This window comes from Micromys minutus (assembly GCF_963924665.1).
Source record: "Micromys minutus genome assembly, contig: SUPER_22_unloc_1, whole genome shotgun sequence".
NCBI classification, from domain to species: Eukaryota; Metazoa; Chordata; class Mammalia; order Rodentia; family Muridae; genus Micromys; species Micromys minutus.
In genome coordinates, this window is record NW_027667990.1 from 2,425,937 (window position 1) to 2,444,701 (window position 18,765).

At 45.7% G+C, this 18,765-nt stretch overlaps 1 protein-coding gene across 1 annotated transcript in view; it reads right to left on the bottom strand.

Moving 5' to 3' along the window:
• Positions 1 to 14,384, bottom strand: part of LOC308435388 (putative sperm motility kinase W) — a gene marked incomplete at both ends in the record, with an annotated part of 69,672 nt that extends 55,288 nt beyond the window's left edge. Inside the window, 2 exons of the mRNA XM_080942641.1 lie at positions 9,942 to 10,022; positions 14,301 to 14,384. Of these exons, the coding sequence (XP_080798767.1) occupies positions 9,942 to 10,022; positions 14,301 to 14,384 (165 nt within the window). The remainder of the gene's footprint in view (positions 1 to 9,941; positions 10,023 to 14,300) is intronic.
• Between the last annotated feature and the right edge of the window lie 4,381 nt (positions 14,385 to 18,765).

Here is an 18,765-nt window from a genome sequence, read left to right on the forward strand (position 1 = left end):
ATTTTATATTATGATTATTTTTCTTTATTCAGTGCTAGGGATCCAGATCAGAGCTTTCTGCATAATAGGCCCCTCTATTACTAAGCTTTCTGCCCCAGTCATTTAAATTTTAATTTAGATATTTATCCACCTAATTTGGAGAGCATCTCTAGCTTTCTGCTGAGTTATTCAATCTGGCCTTGGGTACACAAGAGTCCCGTTAAACCTTCAACTGTTACAGTTTTCTGGCTTCAGTGGAGCTGGGGTTGTTAGCATGTGCCAGCAAGCCCAGTCTTGATTTACCTAATATTACAGCATGAGGCTTCGCTACTCAACATGCTTCATCTGAACTCTGTTTGAATGGACAGAAACAATTCTCCAGGTGACTGCGTCATCCTGTGGCTGAATATTGGATTGTGTTAAATCTATTTAGACATGAAGTATTTACCTGTTGCTTGGATTATTATTTTTTTAGTATAGAATTCCTGAAAATGGAAGTTGTATGCTTTTAAAGCATATTGCCAAATTACTCTCTAAAAGTGCTCCAGTTTGCACAGCCACGAGCAATGGGCTGGAAGTGTGCTTTATGTATTTGCTTTTAAATGGGAGGTAGTTGGTTCCACTAATGTGCTTGCTGGCTTTTTTTTGACAGGTAAACAGAGTGCTATGAAGCCTTCTTCTGACAGTGCAGAAGCCCTGGGATTCTCTGACCCCAACTTTCCAGCTCCCTTTAGCTGGCGACCTGCACTTCAAACCTCATCTGCTTGATTTTGTGTGGATGGAGGCTTCCCCTCCATCTCAACCATGAACTTCCTCAGGAGGAGACTGTCTGACAGCAGCTTTGTGGCCAACCTGCCCAATGGCTACATGCCGGACCTGCAAAGCCCAGAGAGCTCCAGTAGCTCCCCAGCATCCCCAGCCACAGAGAGGAGACACCCCCAGCTCCTCGCTGCCTCCTTCTCTTCTCCAGGATCCAGCCTGTTCAGCTTCTTCTCCAGTGCCATGAAGCAGACCCCACAGGCTCCTTCGGGGCTGATGGAACCACCAACTCCTGTCACACCCGTGGTTCAGAGACCCAGGATCTTGTTGGTCATCGATGATGCCCACACAGACTGGTAAGCAGCTTCAGGGATAGAATCTGAGTGGGGTTTTCTCCCCTCAGAGAGGAAAGAATAAAAAGCAAATGTTAAAAGGGGCTTATGTAGTTTCTGAGGCTAGCTGGGAGCAGGAGGAGTTCATCAAAGACAAGCTGTGTGTCTTGTATTCTAGGGACCTTATACTGGCAGAGACATCTGCAAATTCCAAGTCTGATAGCTCTTGGAATAAACAGAGGTCCGAAGTCTGGAAAGTTCCATGTGTATGTTATAAATGTCTTAAAGTTTTTGATACAGAAAGCACTTGCTCTCTGTGAGTGTTCTGGAGACAAGCAGGGAAATCATACAACCTTTCTGAACAAGCAAAGTTCTTCAGCATGAAATACACCTCCTAGTGTTACCCAGGTTACCCTCTGTGTGTGTGTGTGTGTGTGTGTGTGTGTGTGTGTGTGTGTGTGTGTGTGTATACCCCTGTGTATCCCAAGATACACCAGTCATCGGAAACTGCCCATTCTTACTCTTGAGAACAGATTACCCACAATTACCTCATACTTACCCAATGAGCTTGACCTCTGTTAGCCCATTGGGTGGGGTTGACTAGTTCTCTGGCCTCCTCCAGACAGTAAGTTCTGAAAGCAGAGGCCTGCAACAGTAGTCATTCAGCAAGTGACCAATGACAGGGGACCAGGTCAAGTACAAGCTGCTAGGCCAGAGCAGGTGAGATGTCAAGTGTGTCTGCCTTTGGGGAATAAGTCTATACCCCAAGGTTGTGGTCCTGAGAGGTGACAAATACTATAAGTCTCAAAAGAAATAGCTGAGTTAAGAACATTGGATGCAAATATGGAGACACTGAAGCGCTATGACCAGAGAGGAGCTGAACCTGTGCAAAACAGAGTTGTTCTGTGTTGGGAGGCAGACTCGTGTGTAAGTATCTCCAGAACTCCAAAAACTGGAACATGTCAGCACCTACTTTATCCCTGGGAATGTAGACAGGTTGGGGGGGGGGGCAAGCCTTTGCTTTGAAGTCAAAGCTGCTCATTTATTTAAACTGCATTCCTAATGGTCGAAATGCTTGTTGGGATTGTGTAAACCCCACCCCTCAGTTACCTAGCAACAGCCAGGTATACCCCAACCCTCAATTACCTGGCAGTAGCCAGGTATGCTCTGCACCAGTGACCTGACACTATAAAAGGGGCTGCTTGCCCCCTCCTCTGTCTCTTGCTCTTGCCTCTCTTGCCCCTCTTGCTCTCCCACCCCTTCCCCTCCTCTTCCCCTTTCCTTCCCCCTCCTTTCTCCATGTGCTCATGGCCGCCTCTACTCTACTTCTCTGCTCCTCTTCTCCCTCTCTCTCTGCCTCTACTACCCTCTTAACTCTTCTATGACTTGAATAAACTCTATTCTGTACTATACCCTCATGTGGCTGGTCTTTCAGGGGGAAGAGATTCCTAACATGGGCCCCTCAAAGGCATCCCCTTTTCTCCCAGGCCTGGATGCACCTCCATTGTCCATATGCCTTCCACTCTCTTCATCCTTTCCCTAACAATGTTAACATGTGTTCAGCTGATTTTGGTGGCAGGCCTTATCTTTTGGATTAGAAGTTATCTCTTTACTGTCCATTGCTTTATGCCATGAGTTTGAATTCAGTCTCAGTTACATAGTCACTATGAAAGTCATGGAGAAGCTACAAAGGGGCATTGACACCTGCACGCACTGTGGCAGAGAACTGTGGACTTTTCTCTGTGTCACTGATGACAAGACACAATCATAATGACAGCAGCACCTTCCAGGCATTCTTTACTTAAGTCTTCATCCCCAGGACTGTGCAGAAAGGGCGGGGTTCGTCCCATTGTTTCCGGATTCCTGTTGCCATTTCTTCTGCTTAGCCCCTGCTAAGCTGATCTTACAGCTCTGTGTCTGCCAACAGAGCCTGTAGTACCATGACAAGGCACAGTGAACAGGGCTGAGATCCAGCTAGTGGCCCCAGAGAAGTAGCATCTACATTTTTTACTTTGGCCATCAAGCTTCTTAATCCATATAAGTATTTTAATTAAATCCTTATAAATCTTAGGTGCTGCTCCCTTGCAGGGGGTGGGGTGGGGGAATTTTGACTTGAGTAGTCAGTCTCTCAATGTGTTGAAACATCTATCACTTGCTCACACTTTAATTGGGTTTTAAGAACAAGTGTTTGGTTTCTGGCATTCTTTCTGCCCATTGGTGGGGAAAAAGAAACTGAGGCTCATGGGTTTACCTGAGAGTTAGCCACATATTCACTGAATGTTTGTGACTGAGAGACTTCCTACCACAGGTTCATTGGCTTCTCCTTTGAACTCTGTTCTTAAATCTTTATGACCTCTCTAACCTCTCAGTTTCTCAGTGACATTCCCAGCTGTGTCCAAATTAATGTTCCCTGGCTGGTTGTGGTGGGGCACAGCTATAATCCTTGCATTTAGGAGGCTGAGTTTGAGAGGACTGTAAGTTCAAAGCCAGCCTTTGCTATATAGGGAGACTGTTTCCAGAACAAACAGCTTGTAGACACCAGAAGATTCACAGTCCTACTTATCCAAGCCTCCAAATATGCCTGGCCACAACTACTGAACTTAGCTAGCAGGTGGCAGGCTAGCCCCTTGGTCCAGTGCATCCTGGCAGAGCCAGCTGTCCCCAGATCCTGCTGCTTCCCAGCTCCTCCTCCTTTGTGAGAAGATCTTGAAAGGAAGAAGTTGTGAAAAGAGAAGAAGGCTGCTCCCACAGCCTTTTCCTTCCCCCTTTGAGATGATAATGAAGGGGTTTAGAGTGTCTGTGCTAAGAGTGACCCTACCTCCCAGCCCCAGGGGCACACTGCTGTCTGCTTCCTGACCCTTCTCAGACTCAGCCCTGCAAACTACTGTCTTTCTTTATTGGTCCAGGGCCAATCTGTCCCACAAGGTTTTCTTGCAAACAGTGTGGTGGGAACACAGGTCTCTATAGAGAGTCCAGCTGGTAGGCATTCAAACCTGTGGGTCCAACCAATTCCACCTGAGTACTGGCCAGACCTCTGGGACAGGGACCTTATTTTTTCCCTTAATTTTCATCCCAACTAGTCCCTCAGTGGCTACACCCTTGGAGAAAATGACACACCCCCTCACAGCAACCAGTCTCCTCAGGAAAGGGTGGGATCTTGTGGGCAACACCTCTTCTCTCTGACACAGTGTGGACAGGTCTATGTTCTCATGGTTACAGTGACAATGTCATATCACTTCATGACAACCTTTTCTGCCCTGACACTCTTAAAACCTGTGTGCCTTGACATGAGGAATAATAAGATGTCCCATTTCCTGATTTATGCTTCTCAATCACTTATTCTCAGCTCTTGGACCAGACATTAATCTTTCTGTTAACCAACATCCTCTGAGGAGAGGGGGTAAAAACTGTGCCAGGCTGACAACAGCCCATGAGTGTAAACATAAATATTTGGAAGGCAGTTTGACAGCCATTCCCTTGGGAGAAACAATACATCTCAAAGTGTTCAGCCATGAACTCCTGCAGCAAAGGTGGCCTGGGGTCTCAGTTCGCTCTCAGAAAATGCAAACACCACAAACCTGATCAAAATCAAAAGCATGTGGCTGAAGAAGGTGCAAGAGGAGAACACGCCAGCAGACACAACAGGCAAGCCTGTGAGTCAAAAGCCTTCGAGAAAAGAGAATTCAACTCGGACTGGGTCAGACAGAGACAACTTCCAGGCCACCCTGGATGTTAACATCAGATTATTTCTAGTGTGTGGGGACTCATACCTGTAATCCCAGCACCCAGGAGGCAGGGGTAGGAAGCTCAGCCATGAGTTTGAATTCAGTCTCAGTTACATAGTGAGTTCCAGGCATAAAGCAATGGACAGTAAAGAGGTCACTTCTCATCTGAAAGATAAGGCCTGCCACCAAAATCACCTGAACACATGTTAACATTGTTAGGGAAAGGATGAAGACAGTGGAAGGCATATGGCCCATGGAGGTGCGGCGAGGCCTGGGGGAAAAGGGGATGCCTCTGAATGGCCCATGTTAGGAATCTCTTCCCCCTGAGGGACCAGCCACATGAGGGTATAGCACAGAATAGAGTTTATTCAAGTCATAGAAGAGTTAATAGGGTAGTAGAGGCAGAGAGAGAGGCAGAAGAGGAGTCGAGAAGTAGAATAGTAGAGGCCAGCTAAGAGCACATGGAGAGAGGAGGGGGAAGGGAAGGGGAAGAGGAGGGGTAAAGGTGGGAGAGCAAGAGAGGATAGAGAGCCAAGAGCAAGGGGGAGAGGAGGGGACAAGTAGCCCCTTTTATAGTGTCAGGTCATGGGGGCAGAGCATACCTGGCTACTGCCAGGTAAATGAGGGGTGGGGTTTACAAAATCCCAACAAACATTGGGACCATTAGGAATGCAGTTTGAATAAATGAGCAACTTTGACTTCAAAGCAAAGGCTTGTCTGCCCCCAACCTGTCTACTTTCCCAGGGATAAAGTAGGTGCTGACATGTGCCAGTTTTTGGAGTTCTGGAGATACTTACACACGAGTCTGCCTCCCAACACAGAACAACTCTGTTTTGCACAGGTTCAGCTCCTCTCTGGTCATAGCGCTTCAGTGTCTCCATATTTGCATCCAATGTCCTTAACTCAGTTATTTCTGTTGAGGCTTATAGTATTTGTCACCTCTCAGGACCACAACCTTGGGGTATAGACTTATTCCCCAGAGGCAGACACACTTGAGCATCTCACCTGCTCTGGCCTAGCAGCTTGTACTTGACCTGGTCCCCTGTGATTGGTCACTTGCTGAATGACTACTGTTGCAAGTGGGTAGGCCTCTGCTTTCAGAACTTACTGTCTGGAGGAGGCCAGAGAACTAGTCAACCCCACCCAATGGGCTATCAGAGGTCAAGCTCAATGGAGAAGTGTGAGGTAATTATGGGTAATCTGTTCTCAAGAGTTAGGGTAAGAATGGGCAGTTTCCGATGACTGGTGTATCTTGGGATACCCAAGGGTACACACACACACACACACACACACACAAAGAGAGAGGGGAGGTAACTTGGGAAACACTGTGGGGTGTATTTGATGCTGAAGAACTTTGCTTGTTCAGAAAGGTTGTATGATTTCCCTGCTGTCTCCAGAACACTCACAGAGAGCAAGTGCTTCCTGTATCAAAAAGTTTAAGACATTTATAATATACACATGGAACTTTCCAGACTTGGGACCTCTGTTTATTCCAAGAGCTATCAGACTTGGAATTTGCAGATGTCTATGCCAATATAAGGCCCCTAAAAAACAAGACACACAGCTTGTCTTTGATGAACTCCTCCTGCTCCCAGCTAGCCTCAGAAAATACATAAGCCCTTTTAAATATTTGCTTCTTATTCTTTACTCTCTGAGGGGAGACAACCCCACCCAGATTCTATCCCTGAAGCTGCTTACCAGTCTGTGTGGGCATCACCGATGACCAACAAGATCCTGGGTCTCTGAACCACAGGTGTGACAGGAGTTGGTGGTTCCATCAGCCCCGAAGGAGCCTGTGGGGTCTGTTTCATGGCACTGGAGAAGGAGCTGAACAGGCTGGATCCTGGAGAAGAGAAGGAGGCAGCGAGGGGCTGGGGGTGTCGCCTCTCTGTGGCCTGGGATGCTGGGGAGCTACTGGAGCTCTCTGGGCGTTGCAGGTCTGGCATGTAGCCATTGGGCAGGTTGGCCACAAAGCTGCTGTCAGACAGTCTCCTCCTGAGGAAGTTCATGGTTGTGATGGAGGGGAAGACTCCATCCACACAAAATCAAGCAGATGAGGTTTGAAGTGCAGGTCACCAGCTAAAGGGAGCTGGAGGGTTGGGGTCAGAGAATCCCAGGGCTTCTGCACTGTCAGAAGAAGGCTTCACAGCACTCTGTTTACCTGTCGAAAAGAAGCCAGCAAGCACATTAGTGGAACCAACTACCTCCCATTTAAAAGCAAATACATAAAGCACACTTCCAGCCCATTGCTCGTGGCTGTGCAAACTGGAGCACTGTTAGAGAGTAATTTGGCAATATGCTTTAACAGCATACAACTTCCATTTTCAGGAATTCTATACTAAAAAAATAATCCAAGAAACAGGTAAATATTTCATGTCTAAATAGATTTAACACAATTCAATATTCAGCCAGAGGATGACGCAGTCACCCGGAGAATTGTTGCTGTCCATTCAAACAGAGTTCAGATGAAGCATGTTGAGTAGCGGAGCCTCATGCTGTAATATTAGGTAAATCAAGACTGGGCTTGCTGGCACATGCTGACAACCCCAGCTACACTGAATGCAGAAGGTCTAATGGACTCTAGTGTACCCAAGGCCAGCTTGAGTAACTCAGCAGAAGACTAGAGATGCTCTCCAAATTAGGTGGACAAATAAATATCTAAATTAGAATTTAAATGACTGGGGCAGAAAGCTTAGCAATAGAGGGGCCTATTATGCAGAAAGCTCTGATCTGGATCCCTAGCACTGAATAAAGAAAAATAATCATAATATAAAATGATATGTATGACATAAGTACAGCCATATACAAGTTACACAAAAGGAATTATAAGTAAATCACAGCAGTGAATGCATTCTGGCAACACTTATTTATTTGTTTATTTGTAATTTCCAAATTTCCTTGAATGTATAATGCTGAAGTTTGTGAAATCCGACACCCCTCTTATGTTCAGGTGTAATGTGACCTCAGTGAGAAGAAATTTAGAGACAAGGCCTATGGGAGGTAGCTGGAGATGGGTGGGTATTGATGGAACCCTGGGATGGAGTACAGCTCTTCTTAGGACAGACATTCTCTGTACCTCGTAAGGACACAAGCAAAAGGTGACCTTCTGCAAGCTAGGAGGTGGGCTTAGCCAAACCCACATGCAATGCTCTGCTGCCAGCTTCTAGACTGAGTCAAAATAAATTCCTGCTGTTTAAGCGAAACAGGCTGTGTCATTTCGTTATGATAAATAAAACACATACACACAATTTATTTCTAAGCAAAATAAACATTTTGTGCTTTTTAAATTGCATTTATTTATTGATAGAGTGTGTTCCAGTTATCATAATACACACACACTCACACACACACACACTCACACACACTCACACACACACTCACACACACATTCTCTCTGACACACACACACACACTAATAAACACACACTCACACACACACACACTCAGATACACACACACACACACACACACACACACACACACCTACACATGTACTAATTCCCTAGTTCCACTCTGTGGGGCTGGAGACTGAACTCACATTTCCAGGCATGGTGTCAGATGCCTTTAGTGGCTGAGCCTTTGCTATCTTATCAACCCAAGAATAATTTTTAAAACCTTATTATCTTTTTGAGATCCAGAACAATGACTACTTAAGTCATGGAACTGAAGTATATGTTCCACTCTATGTTTATATTTTATCCTTGTAAATTTACCTAGAGTAAAATTAAGAAAATCTTTACAATTCTTTGATTTTGCTCAATGACAAGGTGAGGTAGGGTTTTGTTGTTCTTATCACCTCTGAAAATTCTCCCATACTGTTTTCTGGTCAACCCACACCTTTCTGATATACTAGTGCACACTGCTGTGCCTGGGATTTTACCTGGGTGCCAGAGACACCAACTCAAGTCTTCATGTTCATACAGCAAGAACTTCATTGCCAAAGCCAACTGTGTAGCCCTGAGGCCAACTTCATGGTTTAATATGATCCAATTTGATGATGGTGTATTACACTTGACAAGAATTCAGATGCTTAAAATTACTTTCTGTTGTTTGGTTCTTCACTGTGCTGTTTTTCTCCATAGTGACTTATGACAAGCGCCACCCTGATCAACAACTGTCAGCAAGAAGGAAAAAGAGGAACTGGTCTGAGCAAAGCCTTGGCTGATCCTCTTGAGAGAAACTGAAACATCTCTTGATGTCCCTCCCCCCAGTTTATAAGCTGACTGGTTACAAATTAGATCATTACAACCAAAGCCCTCTGCATTAGTGCTGGAGTCTCTTGTTTTCTGTTTCACCAGGGTAGATTTGAAGTGACTCCCCTCCCTCATGGTTGGTTCTCCTCTGATTTGTGTTTCTTTCTAGCAACATCATTTATTTGGATTTAAATGTTTGTCTAACGTTCATGATCAGCATCTGCGAAGGGGCCTAATCCCAACAAGCTACTGGTCACTACTGAAATTGAAGTGCTCTTCTTGTACAATTTCTGGATGAAAAAGTTCGTGAGATATTTGAGCTGAAGAGATTATGCAGCTTATATAACAATCCCCATTTTTGGGAACTCTGGTCAACATCACACTGGTAAGAATTCAACTATTATCACTAGACTTACCTCCTAAAAATGTTTCTGTCTGTTTGAAAGCCCTTTTTACTTTTTATTTTGAGACAGAGTTTTACTAAGTAGCTCAGGGTGACCTTGAACTTGTGTTTCTAGAGGCATGCCTCCTAATAAACTTCTGGTCATCCCCAACAATGATCAGGGGTGTTCATGCAATCCCTACTACTATGGGCCCCAGTAAGACTTAGGTCTGGCAAGTGAGAGTTGGTAACAGATGAACCGGTAGCTATGACTTGAGGTATGTGCTGGTAAAGAAGGCTAGGTGGCTTTTCTGAGAGCATTGTGTCTTTAAATAGGACATCTGGAAAGTTCTTTCTGAGGATGTGACCTTTTCCATAACTGGATTTTTACCTGGAAGGTGATGTGAGATTTTTAAACATATGATTACACTGTGGGATGATTCAATTATGTAAATAAAACTGTGCTCTGTAGTTAGCATTTTCTACATGGTACAAACATTTAAGATCCTCTTCGGCAATTTGATAATAGGAGATATGTTATTGTTTAATATTTAACACCTGAGGTCCTTACAGTGGACGACTGAAGCTCATTCTTCTCAGTTGCAACTTTAATCACTGTCACCGGCTTTCGCTCCACACCTTCTCTGTACTTCTAGTAGCCAGAATTGGATGTTACACTTCCGTGCTTTCTACTCTTAGATGCCCAAACTGAGGTCATGTGTCCTTCTGTACCCTGCTTATCTGCCCTAACATAGCATTCTCCAGTTTTATACATATTACAAGGAACAGGATTTTCGTCTTTTCAATTGTCTAATACAATTTCATCATCACCAGTCCCACAGGATCTGACAATGAAGGCAGATTGATTTAACACCTTGGGTATTGTGAATCATGCCGAAATGATCATGGGAGAGCCACTCTCTCTAGCTCATTGTCATGATGATTTCAATTTCTTTGGATGTGTGCACAGAAGTGAGACTGCTGGACCAAATGGTAATTCCATTTCCCTTTTTCCAAAGAATTCCATACTGTTCTGTGTAACAACTATATTAATTTATATTTATATATTTTATTTATACTCCCATTGACTCTATTCTCCATGCACTTGATGGCTCTACATTTCTCATTTTAAATTACATTTACCTCTGTGCACTTCATAATGTGCTTGTTGAGGGCAGAGAACAGCTTGCAGAAATCAATTCTCTCCTTCTGCTGTGTGGTTCCCAGGGATCAAACTCAAGTCATCAAACTAAGTAGCAAGCACCTTTACCCACTGGGCCATGTTTTCATTTTGCTTATATTCATTATTCCATCCTGTGTGAGGCGTTTTATTGCATCCATTTGTGTCTCTTTGTGATGACCATTATCTTCATATATCTTTGGTATGCATTATTTTGAGAAATATCTATTCAGGCACTTTATATATTTTTAGGATATATATTTGTTTTCTGTTGAATTAAGTTCTCTTATGTTTGTGGATGATAGCCTTTTATCAGACAGATATTTGTAAATTATTCTAACAACCCATAAGCTGTCTCTCATGCTACTGCTTCTTTCAATCTGGTGTAAACTTTGTTTGATTTGACTTATATGTCGCCTGGATTTGGGAGACATATTCCAGATCTCATCACCGATGCAAAATGGATTACCTTCTCTTTCTGTCTTTCTACTTGTTTTCATTTTCAGTCTTATACTGATTTATCCAGTTTTTTATATTGTGTAAGACAAGGCTCCAGTGTCATTTTTATGCCTATAGTCAGCCATCTCCACAGTGATTTTCCTGTATGTGCTCAGCTTTATCCCTGAGCTCACTGCTCTGTTCTGGATCTATGTATCCATTTCTCCATTGCTGCTGTACTGTACCAACACTTGTCTATTTGCATTTTATGCATGTGAGTGTTTTGTGCTTGAACACATGAGCATTACAGGCTGGCCTGGTATCTACAGAGGCCAGAAGAAGGTATTAGATCTCAGCAACTATAGTTCTAGATGATTGGGTGCCAGCATGTGGGTGATGGGAACTGAATCCAGGTCCTCTAGAAGAGAAGTCGGTTCTCTTAGCCTCTGAGCCATCTCTTGAGTACTTAACTGTAGGCCATGGGTCTTTAAGATGAAGCATGAGGAATGGAAAGTATTTATGTAAATGATAGGAAAGATGTTGGCACATCTGAAGGGGAGAGAAAAGGTCCGTTCTGCTGTGGAAAAATACCTTTCTGAAGAGAAAGATGAGAGGAAGAGTGATTAGATACCAGTTAAAAAACAGGCATATTGAACGTGAGTTTGACTGTAATACAACAGTGGCAGTACTCTACAGAAGGTCTATAGGAAAGAGAGTCATGATCAAGTCTTTCTGGTTTTATCTGAGACACGAACTCTAAAGACTTTATATGACTGTTACCTTACCCAGGTATCCCTTACCCAGGGTTTCAGGTTTTTATTTGTTTGATTTTGTTTTGCTTTGTTTTGTGTGCTTAGACATACACTATTCACCATAATCCAAAGTCTTCTTCTTTCAAAGTTCCAGAAAGAATCTGTGATGGTTTGCATATACTTGGCCCAGGGAGTGACATTATTATAAGGTGCGGCCCTGTTGGACTAGGTGTTTGACTGTCGTTATGGTCTATAAGACCTTCATCCTAGCTGCCTGGAAGTCAGTCTTCTAGTAGACTTCAGATGAAGATGTAGAACTCTTAGATCCTCCTAAACCATGTCTGCTTGGATGTTGCCATGCTTCTTTCTGCCTTGATGATGAAGGACTGAACCTTTGAACCTGTTAGCCAGCCCCAATCAGATGTCATCCTTATAAGACTTGCCTTGGGCATGGTGTCTGTTCACAGCAGTAAAACCCTAATTAAGACAGATATTCATGTGCTTTAACTTTTTCAGTGCTTTACATGGTGTGGTAAAATCTCACACTGTACTTAAAAGACCTCCGAAGGGAGACCCTCACTCAAATCTCTGGAGAGGTGTGCACCCAGTGAGGCACCGAGACCAGACTTGCTGCAATCGCATGAGGAAGTTTATTGAAAGTGAAAGAGTGAGATCTCAGGCCAGCATGCTGGGGTCGAGACTCATACACCACGCAGGGGTAGAGGAGTTCGACCCCGGCCTGAACTTGTAACAGGCTTATAAAGGCAAAAATCACAAAGGAGGGGGAGGACAGGGAGAATGAGGAAATTCATAAGGGGAAGAATCATACATTTTTTATCAGTACACCCCCAGGCACACCTAGGGTGTTGGAACATTCCACAGAGGTCATCCGGACCTTCTGTGGTATTTTGGGAAATCAAATCTCAAGAAAGTGGGATTTCCTGGGTGGGATTTCCTGGGAGCGGCAGAGGAAATCCCTAGGGCAAGGAATCAGTGTCTTTTGACAACCTTTTACTCTTCATTCCCCCGTTTTTCTTTTTGTAAAAAAGCTCTAATCTTAGAGCGATCCCTCAGCTTCTTGTAATATCTGGTATTGTTGTCTTAGTACCATTACCTGTCCAGCACTCACCCTTTCTTTTATAAAAGTCACCAGTCTATTGAGGATGCATGGTCCAAAGTTTAGGATTAGCATTAAAATGAGTAAAGGCCTGACCAAAGCAGAGACTAGCTTAGAGAACCAGGGTTACGGGTTAAACCAATTTTCATACCATCCTTGGTATGTTTCTCTTTTTTTTTTTTCTGTTTTCTAGTCTTTCTCTAAGCTTTGCCATAGAATCTCTTATGACACCAGAATGATCTATGTAAAAGCAACATTCTTCTTTTAGGGCAGCACAGAGCCCTCCTTCCTTTAGAAAAAGCAGATCTAATCCCCTCCTGTTCTGTAGCACTACCTCTGATAATGAAGTCAATGACTCTTCTAGTTTGGTTATGGACTGTTCTAATGCTCCCAGGTCCGTGTCCATAGCTGCTCTGAGTTCATTATAGTAGTAAGGTTGTTGGATGAGGGCAGCTGCCCCTGTTCCAATTCCTGCTGCCACTCCAAGTCCTAACAAGACAGCTAAGGTCAAAGTAGTGGCAGTTTAAAACAACAAATGCACTATCAAGCAGATTGAACAGGCGGTCCTCAGTTCTCATAGGGAGATAGGAGGGTGTGGTCAAAAGGGGATACGAGTCCTCCTTTGGTGACAGAGTGAGACAAGGAGGTCTCTCAGGCCTGGGTGCAGGGTTATCAAGCACCGAATTGGGGCCTACGGGTCGTGTGGGCGGACTCTCTATCTTTATCTTAATAACAAAAATGAATCTAGGGTCCCCTCTGCCAGTATAGACTCTCCATCCCCAACGGTTTCCTCTTACCCACTGACGATCTTGTTTTCCCTATGGGGTGAAGCTGATATTTAGAGGGTTACAATAACTGTCTTTGCACGGTCCCTGAGGGCTACCGGAGCTTTCAGAGGCACACCCAGTCCTATAAGCCAGGTATTTGGATGGATCTCTTTCCCCTTTCTCTGGCTCCCCTGGCCTACGACCCTATTAGATCCCAAGCGGAGGAAGGGTTCCAGTAGGCTTCTCCCGTGGTCTCACATCCTCATTTACTACAAAAATAGTCTGAGGCCCCTCTCTTCATTTCCCTGGTGTGTCCCTGCCCGGGGCAGACATAGAAGTCTGCTGCCTGAAGGTTGGCTCAGTAAAACTGTCCTGAACACCCCAATGTGATCCCTATGCCATGAGGGACACACTGTTCTTCTGGGGGTGGCTTTTCTAAATTGGTATAACTGGAAAGATCCCAGGCCATAGAGCCGGCTGCTAACTTACAGACATTGGGTGCAAGATCAGGCCACCAAGTCCAAGGAAGGTGCACTGCGGTTGTTGACCACACGACGTCGCCCACTTCATTAAGCACTTCCCAGGTTAATTTTTGAGGGGCATGGGGGTTATTACCCAAGGTTGGGGCTATGACGAAGGTGCAGCTTAAGAGAATTGTCACCAGCTGCCACCGTACCCAAACAGCAATCCCGTTGACCTTGACTGCCGAGGGTGTAGTCAACAGCACGAGGTAGTGTCCCATCCACCGGGGCTCAAGCATGCCAGCGCGATGTCGTCTGACCAGGACTGAGTCTCCGACCTAGAACCTGTGGGGCACCGCGGTGGTTCCTGGAGTGTAGGCTTCTTTGATTCGACTCCAGATCTGTGTTTTAATAACTTCTAAGGCCTTTAAGTGGGCAAATAGAGCAGAGGAGGAGGGGGAGTTAGTGCCAGGATCCAATATCCCGCACGACTCCATTAAGGGGGGCGGTCCCCCATGTAGGATTTCATAAGGGGTAAGGCCGAAACGCCCCGGCGAGTTTCGGACTCTAAGAAGCTCAAAGGCGAGGAGGGTCACCCAGTCTTTACCGCCGGTCTCAATAGCTAATTTAGTAAGGGTCTCTTTTAGAGTTCTATTCATTCTTTCTACCTGTCCTGAGCTCTGGGGTCTGTAAGCACAATGCAATTTCCAATTAGTCCACAATAAACAAGCTAATATTTAACTTACCTGGGCAACACAGATGGCCCATTGTCTGATCCAATTACCTTAGGGGTACCAAACCTAGGGAAGATCTCTTCAGGAATCTTCTTAGCTATGACCGCTGCTGCCATTTCTCTCTTTGTGGGGAGGCTTTTACCCGCCCAGAAAAGGTATCTATAAAGACTAATAGATACTTACATCTATATCTTCTTGGCTCAGTTCTGTAAAATCCACTTCTCAGTAAACCTCAGGTCTATCTTCTCTCCTCCCGGCCTTCTACATACATTTGCTTTCTAACATGGCACACAGTTATCTAGTCAAATCTGGCACAAAAGAATTTGACCTCAAGACAGTCTTTACAAGTTTGTCTACCTCTAGATGAGTCCATTGATGCATTTTCTTCAAGTCCAGTGCTGTACACCAGGTCCTGGATAGGGCAATGAGCTCAACAGGTTATAGGGGTTAAGTACTGTGAGGTGGAGTTCTGCCACCAATTTGTTTACCTCCCAGAGATCTTGAACTGTCCAGCAGTCGTTGGTTCCATGTTTCCGCACCAGTAGGAGAGGCACACCTCAGGATGATGGACACATACGAAGTTGTTGGAGTAACCGAATGATGAGTGTCTTGATCCCGTCTCATGCCTCCTTTTATATGGGGTACTAACGCACCACTAGCCTGGACTTTCAGCTCCATATGGGCAGGGGCTGGTTCTTAGCCTCCCTCATTCCTGCAGTCTCCGCCTAGGCCTGTGGATATGCCTGCAGCCACCAGTCCTTTTGATCTGAGGCAGGCTGTTTAGAATTGGTACTTGTCCTCCAACTGGATGGTTAGAACCTGCACAGGCTCCCCTTCTGGACCTCTAACCTGTGGTCCATCAGAGTGGAAGTGAATCTGTGCCCCATCTTGGTCAGGAGGTCTCTCCCCAACAGGGTGCAGGGACAGTCTGGCATTACAATGAATAAATGGGATACCCAACCCACTCCGAGATCCACAGATCTTCGGGTAGTCCATAAATATTTAAAACTTTGGAGCCACATGTCCGGGCCTTCTGTTGCTGGTGTCCCCTTTTTTTCTTGTTGGGGCAATTTTTTTGTCTCAGTGGCCTTCTTCTTTATAGTAAGCACATTGACCTTTGTCAAGAGGCTCCCTCCTAGTGCCAGACTTGATTCCTAACTCCCTGGCCCTTCACTACTGTGGCCAAAATCCTAAAAATTCCTTTTTTGTCTACTACCCTCTGGTCCTCTCTTTCCTCTGCCTTCTGCTTCTCTCTTTCTCGCTCCTCTTCCTCAGTCTCCTCCTTATGAAACACTTTCTCTGATTCCTTCACCAAATCCTGCAAGGGTTTTGGAACCCCTCTAGCCACTGTAACTTTCTCTTAATATCTGATGCTGACTGCTGTATGAAGGCCATAGCCACCTCTGCCTGCTGACCCTCAGAAGTTGGGTCAAAGTATAACCCCTGTAAGCTTCCATTAAACATTCAAGAAACACAGACGGCGGTTCAACAGGTCCCTGAAGAACCTCTCTTACCTTAGCCAAATTTGTGGGTCGCCTTGCGGCTCCCTTGAGACCTGCCACTAGAGCCCGGCGTAAGACCTTGAGACGCTCCTTACCTTCTGCAGAGTTGTAATCCTACACAGGGCGGATCAAGGGAAAAGCTGCATCTATAAGATTAGGGATATTGGTGGGGGTCCCATCTGGTCCTGGAACATTTTTTCTAGCTTCCAGAAGGATCCTCTCCCTCTCTTCCATAGTAAAGAGGACCTGCAAAAGCTGCTGGCAGTTGTCCTAAGTGGGCTGATGAGAAAACATCAGGGACTCAAGGAGTCCTGTCAGGCCCGAGGGGTTCTCTGAAAAAGAGGGGTGGTTAGTTTTCCAGTTATACATATCGGCTGATGAAAACGGCCAATACTGTAGCGGGACTAGTTCTCCCGGAGCTGGGGTGGGTCCATAAGCCCGTAATGATAGGGCAATAGCAGAGCCAAGCCCCGCGCCATTTCCCCCTGGGCTTCGAACCCGGGGGCTTTGGGTCCCGGCCGCTGGTCCTGTTTCAGAGGTCCTCTGGTAGTCAGTGGGAGTCGGCGCCTGTGGGGGACTTGCATGAGAAGCCAGTTGAGGGTATGGGGGTGGAGGGTTGTCGAGGAGAAAAAAACCATTATCAATTTCAGGATAGATCTGCGTGGGGGCCGATGGAGCAGGTGCCAGCTTGTTCGAGGCCACGGCCACCGTTGCCATTTCTGCCCCCGCTGTCCAGGGTCTCACCCAGAATGTCAGGTTTTGGACGAGGTCCTCCCACACGATGATGTATGGGACCTGATCAGGGTGTCCCCCTGAAGCCTGAAAAACAATTCGCTTAACAGCGGAGATAAGAGATAGATTAAAAGTTCCCTCCGAAGGCCATCCTACGCAAAAACTTGGCCATTCGGAGGAGCAGAAAGTTTGCTACGGTCCTTTCCTAACTTCAACAGAAAGATTATGGGCCCTTGTCCTAACGTCTGTCCAATGGTTCAAAGTCAGTGTTAGTGGGGTCGTCACAGTCTGGCCCATTTCTAGTTCTGACACACACACACAAAACACTCACAGATACTACAAAACAGAGAGACAAAGTCAGTCGCCGACCTCGAGTCGACCCGAAATCCCGAAAAGAGCCAGATGGCCCAGAATTGGCCCTCTGACACAGATCGTCAAGGAGAAAAACTGATCTCCCGACTTTTCCCGTGGGGGTCCACCAGGCATCCCTGGTCCTCCCCCTGTCCTCCTGGGATGTCTCCCAGGGTGAGCAAACGGTGGACCCTGGACACGTCTATCCCTGTCCACTCCACTCCTCCCTTGGAAGAGCAGACTTGGTTAGAGCGTTTGCTGCGATCGCACCAGACCTCTGAACAAATCACAAACACAGAATCACAATCTGGACAATCCACAAACACAGAATCACAATCTGGACAATCCACAAACAAAGAGTCACAACAGGACAACAAGGAAAGAAAGGAAAGAAAATCCTTACCTCCAAGTAGGTCTAGGGCCCCTAGGTGGTCGCGCAAATCCAGGACGAGCCCCCAAATAAAAGACCTCCGAAGGGAGACCCTCACTCAAATCTCAGGAGAGGCGCGCACCCAGTAAGGCACCGAGACCAGACTTGCTACAATCGCATGAGGAAGTTTATTGAAAGTGAAAGAGTGAGATCTCAGGCCAGCATGCTGGGGTCGAGACTCATACACCACGCAGGGGTAGAGGAGTTCGACCCCGGCCTGAACTTGTAACAGGCTTATAAAGGCAAAAATCACAAAGGAGGGGGAGGACAGGGGGAATGAGGAAATTCATAAGGGGAAGAATCATACATTTTTTATCAGTACACCCCCAGGCACACCTAGGGCGTTGGAACATTCCACAGAGGACATCCGGACCTTCTGTGGTATTTTGGGAACTCAAATCTCAAGAAAGTGGGATTTCCTGGGTGGGAATTCCTGGGAGCGGCAGAGGAAATCCCTAGGGCAAGGAATCAGTGTCCTTTGACAACCTTTTACTCTTCATACTGACCCACCACATACAAGACAATGACCACCCATTTGTCCAGGGTATGCACATTGTATATGCTACCTGCCCATCAGTCACTTATACCCCATCTTGGTCACAAGAATTCTAGTATCATAATATAACAGTTCTTGTGTTAAAGTGATGAGTATTTTGTTTAATGGCTGCCAAGTTAAAAAGCAGTGGCACTGCCACATGCATGCCACCAGAGGGCAGGAGTGGCCACAGCAGATTGGAAAATAAACCTTTTGGCTGGCAGCCTTGCCACTCTGAGGTGGGAAGGAGGAATGCTGAGAGGATGAAAACAGATCAAGTTGGCAGTAGAGCCCGAAGAGGGACAATCATAGGGTCACAGATTTTGCATCAACTTGGGAAGAGCTTGTCGAGTGGGAAGAGCCATCTCATGGTGGCATCAGCCCAGAGAAGAAGGC